Below are 16,541 nucleotides of genomic sequence, written 5' to 3'. Positions count from 1 at the left end.
ACAGTCAAAGAAATATTTAATTTAAACAATAAGACACAAACACAAATGCACACACGGCAGCTGCATGTTGCTCTCTCTCTCTCTCGAACTGTCGCACCCGGCTGCCTTTATCCCTCTCCTCGGCTGATTAGCCTGATTGGGGGCAGGGCATGCATAGTCACGGCCCGGCCCCACCCTTCTCCTCATCACAATATAAAAATAATAAAAAGAGACGTGTCCTGACCCCTTTAAGAGTCATTGATGAGAATACATTTGTGAACGACTTTATAGATGAAATATAAGCATATCTATAGTATTGTAATTTTGTGCTTTCCATCTGCTTTATGAAACATTCAAACCATATTTCTGCATCTTTCTTTTCATTATTATCTGTTCTGTTTTCATTCTACACATACTGAATATCCCCAGCCATGCAAAATAATTGGCATCAGACAGCATCGAAAACAGTGGCAATTTCTTTAGTACATTATTTTTTGTATTTTGTATTTGTTTTTTGGAACTGTTTCTCTTTTGGAATGTAGCCGGAAACTGATAATTCACATTTTTACATTAACATTGCAGAATATGCAAACACATTTTTACAATAATCATGGGCTGTATTGATGTCAGGCTGATATTTAGGATTTGTACCTGTACATATGAAACAGAAATACTTTAAAGCTTCATTGATGACTTGGTAATTTATATGCAAATTAAATAGAGGAGCGAATAGAGGAGTTGCTCTGGGAAATAAAAAGCTAATCATATTGATCTGGATATTTTTCTGAACATACTGAAGAAGATCACTGCTTTGGAAATGTGGCTAAGAAGGACAGAAGGGTCAGACATTTTTCTATGGAATGAAGGCTTCCTATCTTTTTCTTTGTCTGCTCAAACACACTATGGCCCTTTCAAGGGCCCCGGGGGACAAAAAAGCCAAGCGCTTTTATGTGGTGTGGAACACACTACCGCCAGTATTATCACCTATAATAGCATCACCAGAGTTCAATAGCCACCCAGGCAGCCTCTGTGAAGCACAGCAGGAAAACCAGGTGGCCACTTGCACTCTTAGACAAGATACATCAGCTGTCAATCATCTGCACTCAACCGTATTTAATTAAAGGCCTCAAATGTCAAAGAAGGAGACTAGGGCTTCGTCCTTTCAATATTTGCTCAACATAAAGATGTAGAATTGCTTCCACAAAAGCACTATTCAGAGGCATATTTCTAACAATGGGAATTACAGTGCATGCAGAAGTTTGACATCAGTAAGTTCAGCATGATAGGATAATTGCTTTGAACCTTGGAAAGATAAAGCTTCATCTGGTTGCTTTGTTGACAGGCTTCCTGTGTGAAAATAGTGGATTTTTACTGCTTGACAGCAGTGCTGGGCTCCTCTCCTGATGTCTATATTAGTCCCAGTAACAGATGGTGCTGAGTTAAGGTTCTGCTATTGGGAGGGTTTGCAGGCTCCTCTTGTTTCTAGCAAGTGAGCTGAGCTTGTGCAAGAGAGTAGCTGATCTTTTCTCCAGATGCAAGAAGAAGCATTAATCATCAGGTCATGCTGCTGAGAGCAACACACTCCACGAGCATTGCTTGACAAGGGGTTGAATGTGGTCAAGCTGTATCCAGTAGCTTCCACACAGTGATTTACTTCAACACTCTGATCTCTGCTGTGATTGGTCAATGGAAAGACAGTAGATGTGGATGATACATCTTGAATATAAATGGGCCCAGAGTACACTGGTTTGACCTTAGTGGCACAGTATTGACACAATTGAGGAACTGAGTAATGAGCTAATGTAGGTCACCACACATTATGCATTCTCTGGACTGATTTGTTTCACCTGTACTTCTAAAGCCAAGCAAGTTGCACTGTGAGTGCATGCTACACAACTGAATGTTCAAAATGAAACCCATCCCATAATGAATCCAGGCAACTTTCCATTGCTATTTTAGTTACAAATAGCCAGATTTAACAGGGCTCAATTTAAAGAGTATCGTGTAATTCATTTTTCTTTATTTTCCTCATTTTAAGATCTGTCAATAGAGTTGACACAAAACTTAATTTATATATTTCACAATTTGATTTGGTTTGATGGGAGAAATGGAAGCTGTAAATATAGATTTATGGTAAAATTGGTTAGTTTTGTGTTAACACTGATTAAAGTTTGGTATTTCTGAACACATTTTCATACTATGTCAAATATTTTCCTATCTTTAATAAAGATTTCTTTAAGTGTTGATCAAAATTCAGAGTTTTGTTACATTTCAAAGATGTTGAATGTGAAGTCATTTGTGAATATATTTAAGATGCAGAATTACACTTTATAATAGCTCATTAATAGCATTAAAAATCACAAAGCGTATTTACATGCACACCAATATGCTGAACACTACCAATAATCAGCTTATTCAAAAAATTTGGCAATGCAAGAAAACTGCTTTTACATTATACTTAAAATCATCAGATTATTCTCTGCTTGTAATGTCAAAATGTGAACAAACATGCGTAAAACACTTGCACACTTTGCTTAAGTCGGTAAGAATGCAATAGTGTTTACATGCAACACAAAACTGAGGAAATGCATGGCATGTGTTGTATGTTTTTTTGCTTAAACCATTTATAACTTTACTACAATAAATTTAAACCGTTTAAGATGTTTACATGACCATGACCCTGATCATTTCACCATCGGTCAGGGGGAGGAATTTATACATTAATAAATAAATTCAAATGAATATACATCAATTAAACTCAACTGATTATACCCTTTCTACTTACACATCTTAGGAAGTGTATTATTATTATTGTTATAATTATTATTATTTTGGGTTGCTTAATTAGGGTTGTAAGACATGACTGTAGCCCAGACTGAAATTTAAATAATTTTGTATACCGTTTTTAAATTATAAAATCTAAGTTACAGACCATAAAGTGTTAAAAAGTTTTGTTGTATTGTACAAGGCTGACTAGTGTTATTATTATAATTTCCCTATCTGTCACTCACTTGACGTTGTGTCGATGTAGTGACACTAGGGGTCACTCTTGGGAGCCCCAAACACCTCTGATTTTGAAAAAAGGCTAATGGGAATTGGCGAGTGGAATTTGCATGCCACTCTCCCGAACATACGGGTATAAAAGGAGCTGGCTCGAAACCACTCATTCAGATTTTCTCTTCGGAGCCGAGCAGTTGTGTTCAGAGAGCAGAATTACTCTACCAATCCATTTATCTCGAAAAGCTGTTGGATTTACGGCACATTACAGCAGCTTTTCCCCCTCTTGCACTGGTTAAGTGAAGAGAACGCCCCTGGGTGCTTCAGCAGCTAAAAGAGTATATTCTTCCTACTGAAAGAGTATATTTTCCCTTCTAAAAGAGTGGCATTAATGGAGAGCGTCTTTTTAAAGATGCCTCTCCATTTGTGTGTATTTCCCGGTTGCGGTCGTTACCTCTCTGCTTCCGATGGCCACAATCGCGGTCTTACGTGCTTGGGCGCTGCCCACGCAGAGACAGCGTTCGTGGACAGGTCATGTTCTCACTGCGAGAGCGTGACCATGGCAACGTTGCGGTCGCGGTTTCTCCTTCGTTAGAAGGAAAGACCACTCCAGTGGCTCCCTGTCTCCGTCCTTCTACCTACAAGTTTGAGGCCATGTCGGTTAGCACTGGGGCGATTTGGGGACCCCAATGGGAGCCACTCCACCGGGTAACTCCCCACGGACCTCCAATTCCCCAGTATGCTCGTTTGCCCTGCTGAGATGAGACTGCTGGCTCCTCTCAGGGTGAGTTCGCAATCTCGTTTTGGCGCTCGCGAAGTGGATGAGCTCTCGATTGCAGCATGGGAGAGCGGGCTATCCAGTCTGATGCTGAGGACTCTACTGGGCTCCCACCTTCGGGTGCGGTCGCCCAGTCGCAGCCTGACATGCAGCTGGCAGCCATGCTTTCCCGGGCTGCTGTGTGTGTCGGGCTGGAGTGGAACCCTCCACCCCCCCGAACCCTCGCAGCCTGACGATTGGTTCCTGGGCCCGGAGCGGCACTCAAAGCCGCGCTCCGCCCCGGTCCTGGAGCACTGCTCACGGCCACTCTCCGCCCTGGTCCTTTTCTTCCCGGAGGTGCATGTGGAGCTCACGAGGTCGTGGTGGGCACCTTTTCACTGCCCAGATATCCGGTGCTCACGGCCGTCATTATAACGACCACTGGCCACCGTTCCTTTATGGCAGGTATGGCGTTCCAGGGGCGGCCCCCCCGCTGTGGCACAAACACGCCCACACCAGGCCAGGTCTGACGGACTGCGGGGACGACTTTCCTCCTCCCCCCTCCCTGACCGGGCCTATGGTGGGTATCCGGAGCCAGGTAAGTGCTTCGACGTTCCTAGACTCAGCACGGCCACGAAGTTGGGGCTCCATCCCCCATGACGTGGCACCTCAGGCTCCGCCCATTGCGAGGCCCCACTCGCTGGTTCGTCCGATACGATTGTCCCCTTGGTCCCCCTCGCTTGGAGCTTGGGGGCGTGGCTCGCGCTCCCCAACCCGTCGCAGTGGTTGATCAGGACTGTCCGACTCGGCTAAGTGATTCAGTTCACCAGGCGCCCGCCCAGGTTCAATGGTGTCCGCTTCGGAGAAGGATAAGAACGCCGCTACCCTGCGTGCGGAGATCGCTACCCTTCTGCGGAAGGGTGCGATAGAGCCTGTCCCTCCGGCCGAGATGAAGAAAGGGTTTTACAGCCCCTACTTCATCGTACCGAAGAAAGGCGGTGGGTTGCGGCCAATATTACGGCCAATATTGGACCTGCGAGTACTGAACCGGGCTTTGCACAGACTCGCGTTCAAGATGCTGATGCAAAAACGCATTCTAGCGAGCGTCCGGCATCAAGATTGGTCTCGTCCCGTGTATTGTCAGGTATGAGCAGGTAAGTTCCGGGACAGCTGGCCGGGTGTACCGCATGCGCTTAGCGCCTTTCCCCTCCCCTGAGGTGAAGACGTGCGCTTTGACTCCCTTTCTGGCCCAGAGCGGCCCATCAAACCCGGCCCACAACACACCATAACACAGATTAAAATCACAGATGCTCATAGATTAGATTTTCCAGCTCAATTTCAAATTTTTGTGTTGAAAAAAATACATTTCTATTGACTGCTAGTCATGACAATGGGCCCCACCATTGCAAAAATTGTCATAACTTTAAAACAAATAAAACCATTGTAAATGTAATGAGTGGATTTTTTAGAGAAAGCACTAAAAATAAGTACTTTATAGATCAGACAAATAACATGTCAGAAAACATTTTTCCAAACATACAGATGTTAGGTTAAAATGTACATGAAAGTACAAATGTGTATTTTAGGTGTTGTGACAAGTCATCATAAAGATCTTAATTACCTTTCAACTTTTTTCTAGAAGTCCAAATAAACTATTGTCTTGATTAATATGAGGTTGTGGAAACAAGTATAATAATAATATAATATATATATATATATGTATGTATTTAAAATAGTTTACAATAGTTAGATGAAGAAAGTATCACACAGCAGGCCACTGATGACAATGCTTAAAATGTCATGTTAATTACTCACATATCTATGTATAAATGTTTATTTTAAAAAATCAGTGAAAACAAATTTGGCCAGAATATGTATACATATAAATATACAAATATAAATATATGTAAAAATAAATAAACATACCTTTTAAAGTGTAGATCTTTGCAGATATTTTGCAGATTAATTACTCATATTTTCACTCTCTGTGAGTTTGTTGCATCTTTATATCTGCAGTGTTTTAATTCCTTCCCCAGATTATTCTTGGAAAAGAAAAAGTGAAAAGCCCTATGCTTTGACAAGTGCTGTTTGTGCTATCCTTTAAACAAAGTAAGCCTCAAAGACTCGAATAGCCACGAATTAATATTTTTGACTTGACTTATTTATCAAGCGTGAGCATTATTCAGGCAAGCTGCGCTTCATCTCCCAGAAATGCTTTGTGGTATGAATAAATTATGCAAATGATTATGTACTGCTCATAGCTTTACTGTTTTCTGATTTTATTTACGCTACTGTTATTGTATTTGTTGTAACTTGCAGTTATTTGTCATTTAGTTATTATTCAGAGCTCATCTTATAATTAATGTTGTTTTTGGTTGTCACCATTATTGTGATTTGTATGTCAAATAATGAGGCCCACAAGGTTCATTTCAACTGGCTTTATGCTAGCTAGGATGTGTCTTTTGAAGGCTGTAGTATGCCAAGCATCCTCCTTTAAACAATCCTAATTTAAATGAGATGGCCTTTGTAGGACAAAGGGAAACAGAATTTGCCATGGTTGCTATAACAGCACACCACTCTTTAACAATCATGAGTGCACTGAGTTATTCTTATTACTCATTATTGTTCAGGACAAAGTGATGTTACATATAAGTAGTTATTTTCTTTCCAGTACATTTATTCAGCCATTTACTATTAACAAAATAAATCATAAATAGTTTTTCTACTGTCGGAATTGCAAAGAGTCAGAAGTTAGAATCACATTAGTCTCGCGTAGCCAGACCTTTGACTTAAACAGCAAATCTATCAAGATGACCAGGCGGTCAGCGCTCATGTACCCCGCCGAGAAGAGCCTTATTTCGGCAAGTCTTTTTGAAATATGTCATGGTTAAGCATGTGATATAATTCGTTTTGGGTATATCTAATGGGCAATCTTTGATCTCAGAGTCTAAATCTATTATTTGTTCCCGGGCAAATCGGTTTGGCTGAGGACAAAGTTAAGGTTCATAACTTTATATTTTTATTTAAATTTAACATTGTACTAGAGCACTGCCTTTGTGCTTTTGATTAAATTGTTTGCTTGTCTTTATTCCCTATTGTACAAACTTGGTATAATGGCTATTATTGTGCATTAAAACTACCATTTAAGCAATATTTTTATCAAGGGATAATTGCGGAAACCCGGGCCCTCATTGACTGGGGAGGCTAATGAGAGCCTTTTCACCGGCAGGCGAAATTCTCCAGAAAAGATCATGGCGAGGATAGCCACATGCTCATTCATTTTTGCATACTTTTATAAGGGACTTTGGTCCTGTTAAAAAAGAAAAAAAGAAAAAGAAACCTCTTTTTTTAGAATTTTTCAACATTGTGTATTAATTTTTGTTATATTTATTGTGTATTTATTGCTTATTTATGCATTGTTACTTTTTTTTTTCGCCCCTTTTTTTCTCCCCAATTTGGAATGCCCAATTACCAATGCACTGTCTAAGTCCTCATGGTGGCATAGTGACTTGCCTCAATCTGGGTGGCAGAGGACGAATCTCAGTTGCCTCCACGTCTGAGATTATCAATTGAGCACATTACCGTGGAGACATAGCACGTGTGGAGGCTTCACGTTATTCTCTGTAGCATCCATGCACAACTCACTACGTGCCCCACCAAGAGCAAACCACATTATGCCAACCACGAGGAGGTTATCCCATGTGACTCTACACTCCCTAGCAACCAGGCCAATTTGGTTGCTTGGGAGACCTGGCTGGAGTCACTCAGCACGCCCTGGAATTTGAACTCGTCACCCCAGTGGTGGTAGTCAGCGTCTTCACTCACTGAGCTACCCAGGCCCCCACGTTTTTACTTTTTAATATTTATTCAACTGTATTCTAAATATATTGTTTGATATGAATGGTTGAAGTCTACCAGGATTAAATTTCCCTCTAACTTCTGACCTGTTTGGTCAGGTACTTGCTTATGCTTGAGAAGGTTTCTATTTCTTTCATTGCTTGATAGGCAGTATAAGAGCACACCTGTCTTCCCAGATTCTGAGTCAAAAAGTTACAGTAGCCTATATCATTACTGTATCATAGACATGAAATGTCCTGTTTGTGTTGAAGTCTGTCCTGGTTAATGACTAATGATGTACGTGACACAGATGAGGTACAGGTACTTCTTGCATTAATGTATAGTGATGTTTGTGCACCTAACTGTACAAAACCTGTCAGACTTAGTATCAACCTGTTGATGTCTGAGTATCAAGAAGACAAACGGCAGGTATGTATGTGGAATGTAGGCTAATCCGTTTCAATATTATTAACTGTCAAACCTGTACTTGCCAGTTTATTATAAATCTAATGTAGTCTAATACAACAGCCCTGCAATAAATGTTAACATTATAACCTTGCTGAGGTTAAGTTGTTTTTCTTTTATTATTTTTTTTTTATCTAGGTGTACCAAGTAAACTGTCAAGTCTACATATAAAAGTGTAGACAGGTTAACATAGGGTGACCATATTCTGGTTTTCCAAAAAGAGGACACCTTTTTTGTCGCTGGGTGGGGTGGAATAACAGGGTTCAAAACAGTGTTACTATGAATGCAAACTTTAATACAGTGAAAAAGACACTCTATTAGCATAACATAAATATATATAAATAAAAAACAATTTCCAACATTCTTTTGAATGTCCATGTACTAAATAAAATATTTGATGCCATGAGTGTACCTTCATTTACTATTACTATTATTTTGAATGGCCATGGAAAATGAAGCAATGTGATAACAATTTTACCTGGACGCAAAAGTAGTCCATTAATTTACCTGATGAACTTTCACCTTTTGCTGACCCTTTATGCTTCGCAGAGCTAATGTGTGCTTCTAAATCACTTGCACTTTTATTAGCAACTGACACATAAGTGCCAGCTTTACATGTCATACATTCTGCTTCCCATGGATCTTGACCTGGATGAAAGAATGGGAATTTTTTGTACAAATCTTCTGTAAATTTGCACTTTCGTTTGGGCATTGTTTCCACTCAGCTGTCATTTGCTGCTGCTGTCAAGCAACTGTTTGATGCCGAACACAACAGCACTTTGCGCGTTCGCCGAGAGATTGACAGGCAGGAATTTGGCCAATAGTTGCTGCAAGCCTCTTATAATCGACCAATTGGTGTGCAACAATCTCTAAGGGACCGTCTACATATTACAGATTATATTTTACGTCAACCTGCCCTGGCTTCTGAGCTGAACATCTCTGCTTGACTTGGTCTGTTAAGGTTCCAAAACAAGTCATAGAACATCTTTAAACAAAAAATAAATAAAATAGATACATTTAAAAAACAAATCTCTTGATGTACATTTTACTTTTGCTCTGCGTATGTTTGTCCTTGTCAGTCATTATTGAGCAAATGAAAACCACATCTGAATGATTGTCCAAATTCATGTGATGCACACTAGAAAACATTCAGGACATTGTTTACCGCCCCCTCGTGCAACTGCCCATGTCGCCCATGCCTATATCCGCCACTGCTCAGTGATTTGGACCATGGCATGATTGTTGGTGCCAGATGGGCTGGTTTGAGTATTTCTGTAACTGCTGATCTCCTGGGATTTTCACACACAACAGTCTCTAGGATTTACACCGAATGGTGCTAAAGAAAAAAAAACATCCAGTGAGGGGCAGTTCTGTGGACCTTGTTGCTGAGAGAGGTCAGCAGAGAATAGCCAGACTGGTTCGAACTGACAAAGTCTACAGTAACTCAGATAACTCTGTACAATTTTGGTGAGAAGAATAGCATCTCAGAATGCTATTCTGAGATGCGGGTTGGTGCTGTTTTGGCCTACACGATATTAGACAGGTGGTTTTAATGTGTTGCTGATCAGTGTGAATATTTACTGTCCACGTACATGGTGCTGAATGTACACATTTCTGCCATGTGCCAGTGCATGATAAATTTGCTCATTTTTTTTATTGATTATTTTTACTTCTGGATGAAATAACACACCAGTTTCAATAGGTTTTGAGTGGATAAATTAACTGCTTAAAAACAATTTGTAAAAACTTTTATGCAAACTAAAGGATGTGCTACAGTCTCATCTTACAATTTCAATACCTTTTTAGTGGTTGCACAGATTGTCCTTAAACAACTTTGACAATATAAAGCACCCTCTAAAAGATATACTAAACCTCATAGTTTGGGTATTGTCATATCTACTGAGTTGTGTTGACTTTGTAATGTAGCAACATATAGAGCTCCATAGATTTTACATGGTGGAACAGATGGTTCCAGAATAAGTTGGATTCACTTACAGTATGTGAACATTACTGAACACACTACTTGCTTCCATCTCAGCTGAATTTTGGTGCTGTGCCTATTTATAAAGAGATGTCTGTGCAGATCCAGCACATCTAAGTTTCAATACTATTTCATTGGTTGCACACATTGCCCCACAACAGCATTAACACTATCAAAAACACGCTTAGGGACACATTAGATATCATATTTTGGGCATTGTCATATCTACTGAATTCACTTGACTTTGTAATGTGGTAACATACTGAGCTCAATAGATTTTACATGGTGGAACAGATAGTTTAAAAAAATGCTGGAATTTATTACTTATACCCAACGGCATATAGTATGCTAAAAGTTTCACCATAGCTAAATGTTAGAGATGTAAATTTTTTATAAAAACATGTCTGTGTCTTTACAACACAGTCGCTGTCATTGTGCGGGGTGCTGGAAGTGGATGATTCTGTCGCACGCCTGCATGTTGTAATAATTAAAGTATTTTGACTTTTAATGTAACAACATTTAGTGTCAGTAGTTTTTGAATGTAGATTAAATTTATTTGTAATGACTTGACAAGCCTTATGTGAAATTTACAGGACATGTAACATCTCTAGTCACATCACTCTCACCTCCAAATTTCAATAGATTTTTAAATGGTGGCAAAGATTGCTCCAAAACAGCATTCACATTACTAAGCACCCACTTAAAGTCATACTACACCTTACAGTTTGTCCATTGTCAACTGTACCAATTTCTGTTAACTTTCTATTGCAGCAACATAAAGAGCTCAATAAATTCCACATGGTGGCACAGATTACTCTAAAAAAAGCTGGAAATCCATACATGAACCCTACTGAATTTACTACACTTTAAAAACTTTAAGGTTTTGCGTGAGCTTAATATTAGTGATGTTCATTTTAATCAAGACATGTATGCACTGTCCATGTATGTGGTGCTGAATGTGCACATTTCTACCATGTGCCAGTGCATGGTTATTCTGCTCAGTTGTTTGGACTTTCTATATAGATATATCTGGCATTGCTATGATAATTGGTGTTATTTGAGTTGAAGCATTGGTTGTAATAAAAAGTACTGGTATTTAATTATAATTGTTTTATTGTTAATCTTTAATTTGGCTTAATTTGTATATTTTACCAGTCTGCTGAAGTATTATACTTTCAATTTTCTTTTATTTGTATTTGTATTTTTCTTTTCTTTTTTATTCCATATATCCCTAATTCTTCATATTCATAATTAATTCCTTGAAATTCTTAAACCTTAAAGCAATTTGACAGTTTGAATTTAATGCAACTGTTAATTGTTTGTGACTAGCTGATGAAAGTGATTATAAAGTGTTATAAATATGTGTTAATGGTCTAAGAAGTTATTCTTTCATTCCAAATCCTAGATGTGCCAACAGAGGAGATGTCTAGACACCCTCTAATTCACCAAAAAGTGATATTTCTTTGTAATTAATTTATGAATAGATTGCTCTTAAATCGGTCACACAATAGTTTCAGGAAATGGTTCCTCCATAAATAAGATCTGGGGTTACTATTCAAGTTTTGTGTCAGCAGCAGTGGAGGTGGAAGTTGGAGAAGCATTACCTGAGAGAGGTTAGGAATCATCCTCTCCACTCATGCAGAGCACGCTTTTAATTAGATTACCCATGCACCCATGCACAGCCATGAGGGATTGGACACACTCTGTCAGGTCATTGAATGTGGGGCTGCACCACTTGTTCGCTCTCATGAATTACTGAATGGGTCTTGTGCTTGAGAAGCTAGAATCTTTAAAATCTTTTGTTTTCCTTGTGCAGATGAAATTTGCCCATTCATCAAGTATTTGATAGTGAGAACTATTCATTGTTCTCGTGTATGCTCATACCCAGGTTAAATTCAGTACTATGCAAGAAAGCAGCACAATACAAAACTAGAATTTATTAGGCTTTTTTTACAATACCAGAATTTCAGTAGTCGATACCAAAACCAGTGAAACTTCGATACTAATTGCATACCACACCAAAAGTAATACTAATTTAACTAAATAAACATTGTTTAAAGCAATTATACAAGACAAATAACGCTCAGTAATAAAATAAATTCCAAGCAATACAAAATTGAAATGTTACATACTGCTTAAATGACTATTAGATATAATACACCTTTGACATCCTCAGAAACTTATATAGAAGATTTGTAGTATGTTAAAAATGGCTGTTAGCTTAAAGTGGACAACATGATTGCACTGGAAATCGACATGTTGCTTTCAAAAGTTAATTTACCCAGAAATCAACCCCATTCAGCCAAACTACTGATAAGCACCATCCCCCAGCAGACATTTTTGCATCAATTCAAGCATGAGCATATTTCCCACTTGTGCTACTGATAAATTCCTACTTGCAACCTCCGTGAAACAGGTTCTATTTCTGTGGGAACCAGGAAGTGATTGTGTTCACATAAACAGTGGTAAATGTGATTCAAAGGGTGCATTTTCCTCTGAAATAAAAGTTCTACTCCAGTGATGCTTAGGTTTAGGGTTGGGGTTTGGGTTAGAGGGTAGGGTACATTATATACAACTAAAAATACAACTCGCCTTTGGCGCCACTTTGTGGACATTCACCAGCAAACTGGAGCTCACATGTCCCCATACTTTCAACAACACTTCCAGCTTTAGCCAATGGGGGGCCAGTGATAGTATATTGGGAAGCACACTGATTTTAGTAGATTAACTTTTAACCCACTGTTGCAGAGTGTGATCAGTTTAAAGCAGCCCCAGACATTGATCTTCACTTAATTTCATTTAATTTCATATATATATATATATATATATATATATATATATATATATATATATATATATATATATTTATTATATTTTTTTTTTTAACGAGGCAGTACAAAAATGGCAGGATTTCATTATTGTTCTTGACAAAGCCAGCATAATGGTATTGTACAAATTTTTCAAAAATCCTAAACCCAAGACCAACATTTTTAAATGTAACTCACAAAACTGTTTTACATTTTCATACAAGGCTTTGTCTAGCCAACATTCCTTTTTTCTAGTTATTATTGTTGTTCTACCAAAACTAAAACTGTGGGTAGAGGATACAGTTAAAAGATTTATAATCTCTGGATGGTCTTAGCTTTCTTTTACACTTTAATTAATTTTGTTTTGAAGATTGAAAGAATGGGCAGGCCTGCTGTTCTTCGCTTATAAAATCACTGCTTCAGCATGCTGATGGGTTTGAAAGTTCTCAAAGTTTGAAAGTTACAAGATAACAATGTGTTTCTCTTTGTGCCTTCCATGTGCCGTGATGGGTAAGAAATGTGCGAAGCCAAGCTGCCAGAGCACCTTAGCAGCGTTTAATTTCTCTCTCATGTTCAACCGTCTGTTGCTAATTTACTTTCTCTCCCGGCAATCATTTTTTAATAGTGCATCCGTTTGTTTAAGAGACAATTGATTCCCTGCACTGCCATATTCATCAGTTACATTAACTGACGCTTGTCCAGAATAAGAATTATGGAGGCCTTCTCTTCATTTCCGTCCCAAGATTTTTGCTGCAGCTTCACATCAATAGACCATGTAAATACCTTTGAGGAAAACAAATGTTAACCTAAAGTCAACAATGTACTAATTACGCTAATGATAATTATACTTGCACATATTCATCAAGGCTTTAAGTGCTGTCTCGTCAGCATATTGTGTTGGGAGGCTTTTCAAAATACTGGACACATTTATTGATGTTTCCTTACTGTTATGTCTTTGCCTCAACACAGGGACTTTGACAGCTTGTCTGATCTTGGTGAGGAATCCAAGGTGAGGTACATTGCTCAGCGGTGGGAGGAGCTTGGATTAAAAGATGTCCAGGTGACCAATCACACGGCTCTTCTGAGCTATCCAGGACCCACCCACAGCACAATCGTTGATAAGATCAGTAACCAGTGTTATCTGCCCAGCGGAGCAAGGTGTGACCAACCATCCACAACTGAACCATTTGCCTTTGCAGCCTACTCAGCTATGGGAAATCTAGAGGTAAGTTAAATTGTAATTTTTACCAATGCTACACAAGCAACAGTGCTGTTGTAATGAAAACAAGAATGACTGTGTGTGTGATATTGCTTCTATACAGTTCTACATTTAAACAAGAAGTTAATAATGGAAGAGTAACTTCCATTTAAGACACAATATGAACAGTTATTTATTTATTGTTGTTCCGCTAATAAAAAATGTTCCAAAAAAGGCCAAAGCTTTTGGGATGAACTTTTGCATGTCACTAAGCAATGCACGGACTATCAGCCAGTATGGCGTTGCAATAGTGCTGATATTTCTTATAACAGCATAGGAATGTTTCACTGTTTGTGTCACTCTGCTGGTCTGTGTATATGTATATGGCATTGTATACATATACACAGAACAGAAGAGTGACATAAACAGTGAAACATTCCTGTGCTGTTATAGGAAATATCAGCAGTCTTGGAATGCCACTTGTCCAATCAAATAAAATGTTCAACTATTGTATAATTTATAATTCAGTATACTTTAATGGTTGTTTATTGTTAACTGTACTGCACAATAAACCCAACAACAACCGTTGTTGGCAGCTGTAGCTAAATTTATGTTGGAAATTTCATTTAAACCCACACTCACACAACTCACTTCAACAGCCCTAAACACTTCCTCCCATCAGAAGGTTAAAACAAATCCATTATGCAAGACTGAACCCATTTCACACACATGTGAGATATATTAACCAGCTAATTTTAGAGGTTATGCTTTCTATCTCTGAAAGGAGAAGGAAATGTCAAAGGAAGATGCATTACCATTATCCCTTTCAAGACAGTCTCACAGTATCTAACAGGGATAAGCTGCAGTAAAAAAAGTTGCACTTGGAGTTAGTAACAGTCGGTCTTTGATGTTGTCATCCACAAGGGGGGTCAAAGTCATCCATCATAATGCTGCACACTCAAGGCTCTGATGTAAATTAAACAGAATTTGCAATGTCTAGAAATCAGCATGGAAAAACAAATAGGACTGGCTTGATGGATAAAATGACCAGGGATCTCATGCTGAATCGTTCCTGAGTCCTCCAACTATTCTGAGCAGCTCAGGGGTCATTGGGCTTTTCACATTTTGTAATTATACCAACTCCCAGTTCCACAGCTTGGCTTTAAAATTTACCATCTCTCCCACTGAATTCATAAATTAACTTACTGTAAGTTACAGCTGACACATATTCATAGACCGTATAGTCCATAAATGTTAAAGGAAGATTTTCTGTGGTCAGAACAATTTAACAAACTGTGCCATTGAATAGATTCATTTTTATAATTTGTCTCATTCGTATAGTTATATAACCCAACATTTACCACAATGAGACAGTAAATTGAATATTATGAAAGAAGCAGCAAATTAAAGGTTTATTTTTTTAAGTTCTGAATAACATTCAATGATGAAAAGGTTATTTGGAGTCACATTCAGTTATTAATAATACTTATATATTATGTTACTGCAATAATTTATATAAAGCTTTGCAGCCTTAAAGTCAACATAATATATATATATATATATATATATATATATATATATATATATATATATATAGATATATAGATATATATAGATATATATAAATTTTGCTTCTGTAATCTGACAAATGTATTGTTGAACGTATGGGCACGTGTGAACTCGAGTGGGGTCTGCGAGGTGACCGTCGACAGGGAGAGTGTTCTGCAATTGCTGTCTGGTCCTTGTATACTGTATAATGTGCGAGAAAGTGCAACTAGTGGACATTTTGGTGCCACTCTAGGGTAAAATGTGCCCCACTAGGGAATTGGTGCCCTTAGCAGACTGTGTAATCTGCATTTAGGGAGCAGACTTGCTGTTGACTTTACAAAATCACTTGGACATTAAAAACTTTGATCTCCTAATATGTGCCTTCTTCATGTTCAGTATACTTATCCGAAAACATAATAGCACTTTATTTTACAGTACTGTTCTATATGTATGTACTATATCATTTAGGGCTGCAACGGTACACAAAATTCACGGTTCGGTACGTACGATTTCTGTGTCTTTTGCCTTTCAGCTCACCACTTGTTCTTATCACTCAATTTTCAAATGTTTTTTTCTTTTTTTTCATTAAAATCAGAATATCCACATTATTAGAGGAGAGAGTGGATCTGTTAGCATTGACAATGTCCCCTGCTGGACAAGTGCATGCTTGTTTATATAGAGTGGGCATTACAGAATTGCTGAAATGCGTTCTTGTAGGAACTCTATAATGGGGCAGGTTAAGCAGATGCTTAAATCCTGTGTTCTCGACAACTGAGTATGGTTGCATATCTGCAGCAGTAAATACTCCTATGGCGTTCGTTATCGCTTTAGCTCTGTCTGAGCTTGCAGCAAGAGGCTGCTTGAATGCCATGGCGAGACTAACTTGCACAGGCTGTTTATGCTTTGCTTCCGTAAGCTCAAGAGACATGTTGATCAAGTCGCCGCAAATGAGTCATCATGTTAGATCAGGGC

At 38.6% G+C, this 16,541-nt stretch overlaps 1 protein-coding gene across 1 annotated transcript in view; it reads left to right on the top strand.

The window, feature by feature from the left end:
* LOC127428061 (inactive N-acetylated-alpha-linked acidic dipeptidase-like protein 2) overlaps positions 1–16,541 on the top strand; it is a 475,761-nt gene that overhangs the window by 193,233 nt on the left and 265,987 nt on the right. Inside the window, exon 3 of the mRNA XM_051676110.1 lies at positions 13,793–14,048. Within this exon, the coding sequence (XP_051532070.1) occupies positions 13,793–14,048 (256 nt within the window). The remainder of the gene's footprint in view (positions 1–13,792; positions 14,049–16,541) is intronic.

Source organism: Myxocyprinus asiaticus, chromosome 37, assembly GCF_019703515.2.
Source record: "Myxocyprinus asiaticus isolate MX2 ecotype Aquarium Trade chromosome 37, UBuf_Myxa_2, whole genome shotgun sequence".
Classification (NCBI taxonomy): Eukaryota; Metazoa; Chordata; class Actinopteri; order Cypriniformes; family Catostomidae; genus Myxocyprinus; species Myxocyprinus asiaticus.
Note: the sequence above shows the minus strand (reverse complement) of the source record. Positions and strands in the feature narration are given on the sequence as shown.